General features: G+C 42.3%; 1 protein-coding gene across 1 annotated transcript in view; it reads left to right on the top strand.

Annotated features, from left to right (window-relative positions):
- Nucleotides 1-1181, top strand: part of LOC119587886 — a gene marked incomplete at its 3' end in the record, with an annotated part of 4323 nt that overhangs the window by 1512 nt on the left and 1630 nt on the right. The window contains 1 exon segment of the mRNA XM_037936593.1: nt 135-305. Within this exon segment, the coding sequence (XP_037792521.1) occupies nt 135-305 (171 nt within the window).

A 1181-nucleotide genomic window follows, 5' to 3' on the forward strand; every position in this document is an offset into this window, starting at 1 on the left:
ATTTCTGTGAAGCTTCTTGAGATCAGTGTTTTAGAGTCAGGAGAGAAAAGCCAGTTGCCAGTGGGGCCGACTGCCACTGGCGTGAGGATCCCAGAGCATGTATGTACTGCTCAGCCTCCACGTCCCCTTCACAGAGTGCAGCTATCCCTTCAAGATGGAGGCGCACGGGTGTTTCTGGCTGCACAAGAACCCCGGCCTCCCCTGGGAGGCGGCGCGGAGGCGGTGCCAGCAGTCGGGCTCGGACCTCGCGACGCCCTCCAGCCTGGCGCAGATGCGAGAGTTCCTCCTGCGGGAAATTGGGCGAGGTGAGCCTTGCAAATGGTCTTGTTTTTACCATAATGCCCAGCTCTCCTAGTGACACAAACATGTAGAAAAATCGGCATGAACATAATTCATCTACTCAAAGACCAGACTATGCATTGACAATGAGAACAATGATTCAAAAAAAAATTTCATTGGCGATTAGAAAAATAAATACATAAATTACACTGGTCTGCATTTGAAAACTTTTTGAAAGTTGTTTTACTTTAAATAAGTGATATTACACAATTCGCACATGCTGAGCCTTTTGTCTAGCACGTAAGGATTTATTGCTATTTCAGAAAGAAAATAATACAATTTTGGCAATTACGTAATAGTGAAAGTATTGTTTTAACACTAAACATGATCAAGTACAGTTATTTTTTAACAACAGTGTGTGTAACAAATGTTTAGTTAGATTTAACTGGGTGTATCAACTGACTTCATAATAGATTTCCCGTTGTGTTTTACATCTGGACAATCCCTTTTGAGGCACCAACATGTTGACATTCCATCGCCCTTGATAGCGGTTTTCCATTACCATAATATCTCCCTGCTCTTTAGTATAATCTCCGCAATTTGTAGGAAAATAATCAAGACAGGAGTGAAGAAAATGCATTTTAACGCTCATTCGACTTCCCAGGGCTTTCACATTCCTTAAAAGGTCATTTACATTTTTTTCATAGTCTAGTGATCTGTGGCTTCGCAGGAAATGCTTCGGGTCCCTGTCTTTTTTTTCGTAACCAACTAATCACCTGTCAAAGTTCTTGTCTTCCATCAATTCTCCTATTTGTGGACCATTGAAGATGCCTGCAGTAATCTTAGCTTCAGTTATCTGCGGAAACTTTTCCTGCAAGTACGTAAATCCCTTACTGTTGGCA

The sequence above is a fragment of the Penaeus monodon genome, chromosome 23, assembly GCF_015228065.2.
Source record: "Penaeus monodon isolate SGIC_2016 chromosome 23, NSTDA_Pmon_1, whole genome shotgun sequence".
NCBI lineage: Eukaryota > Metazoa > Arthropoda > Malacostraca > Decapoda > Penaeidae > Penaeus > Penaeus monodon.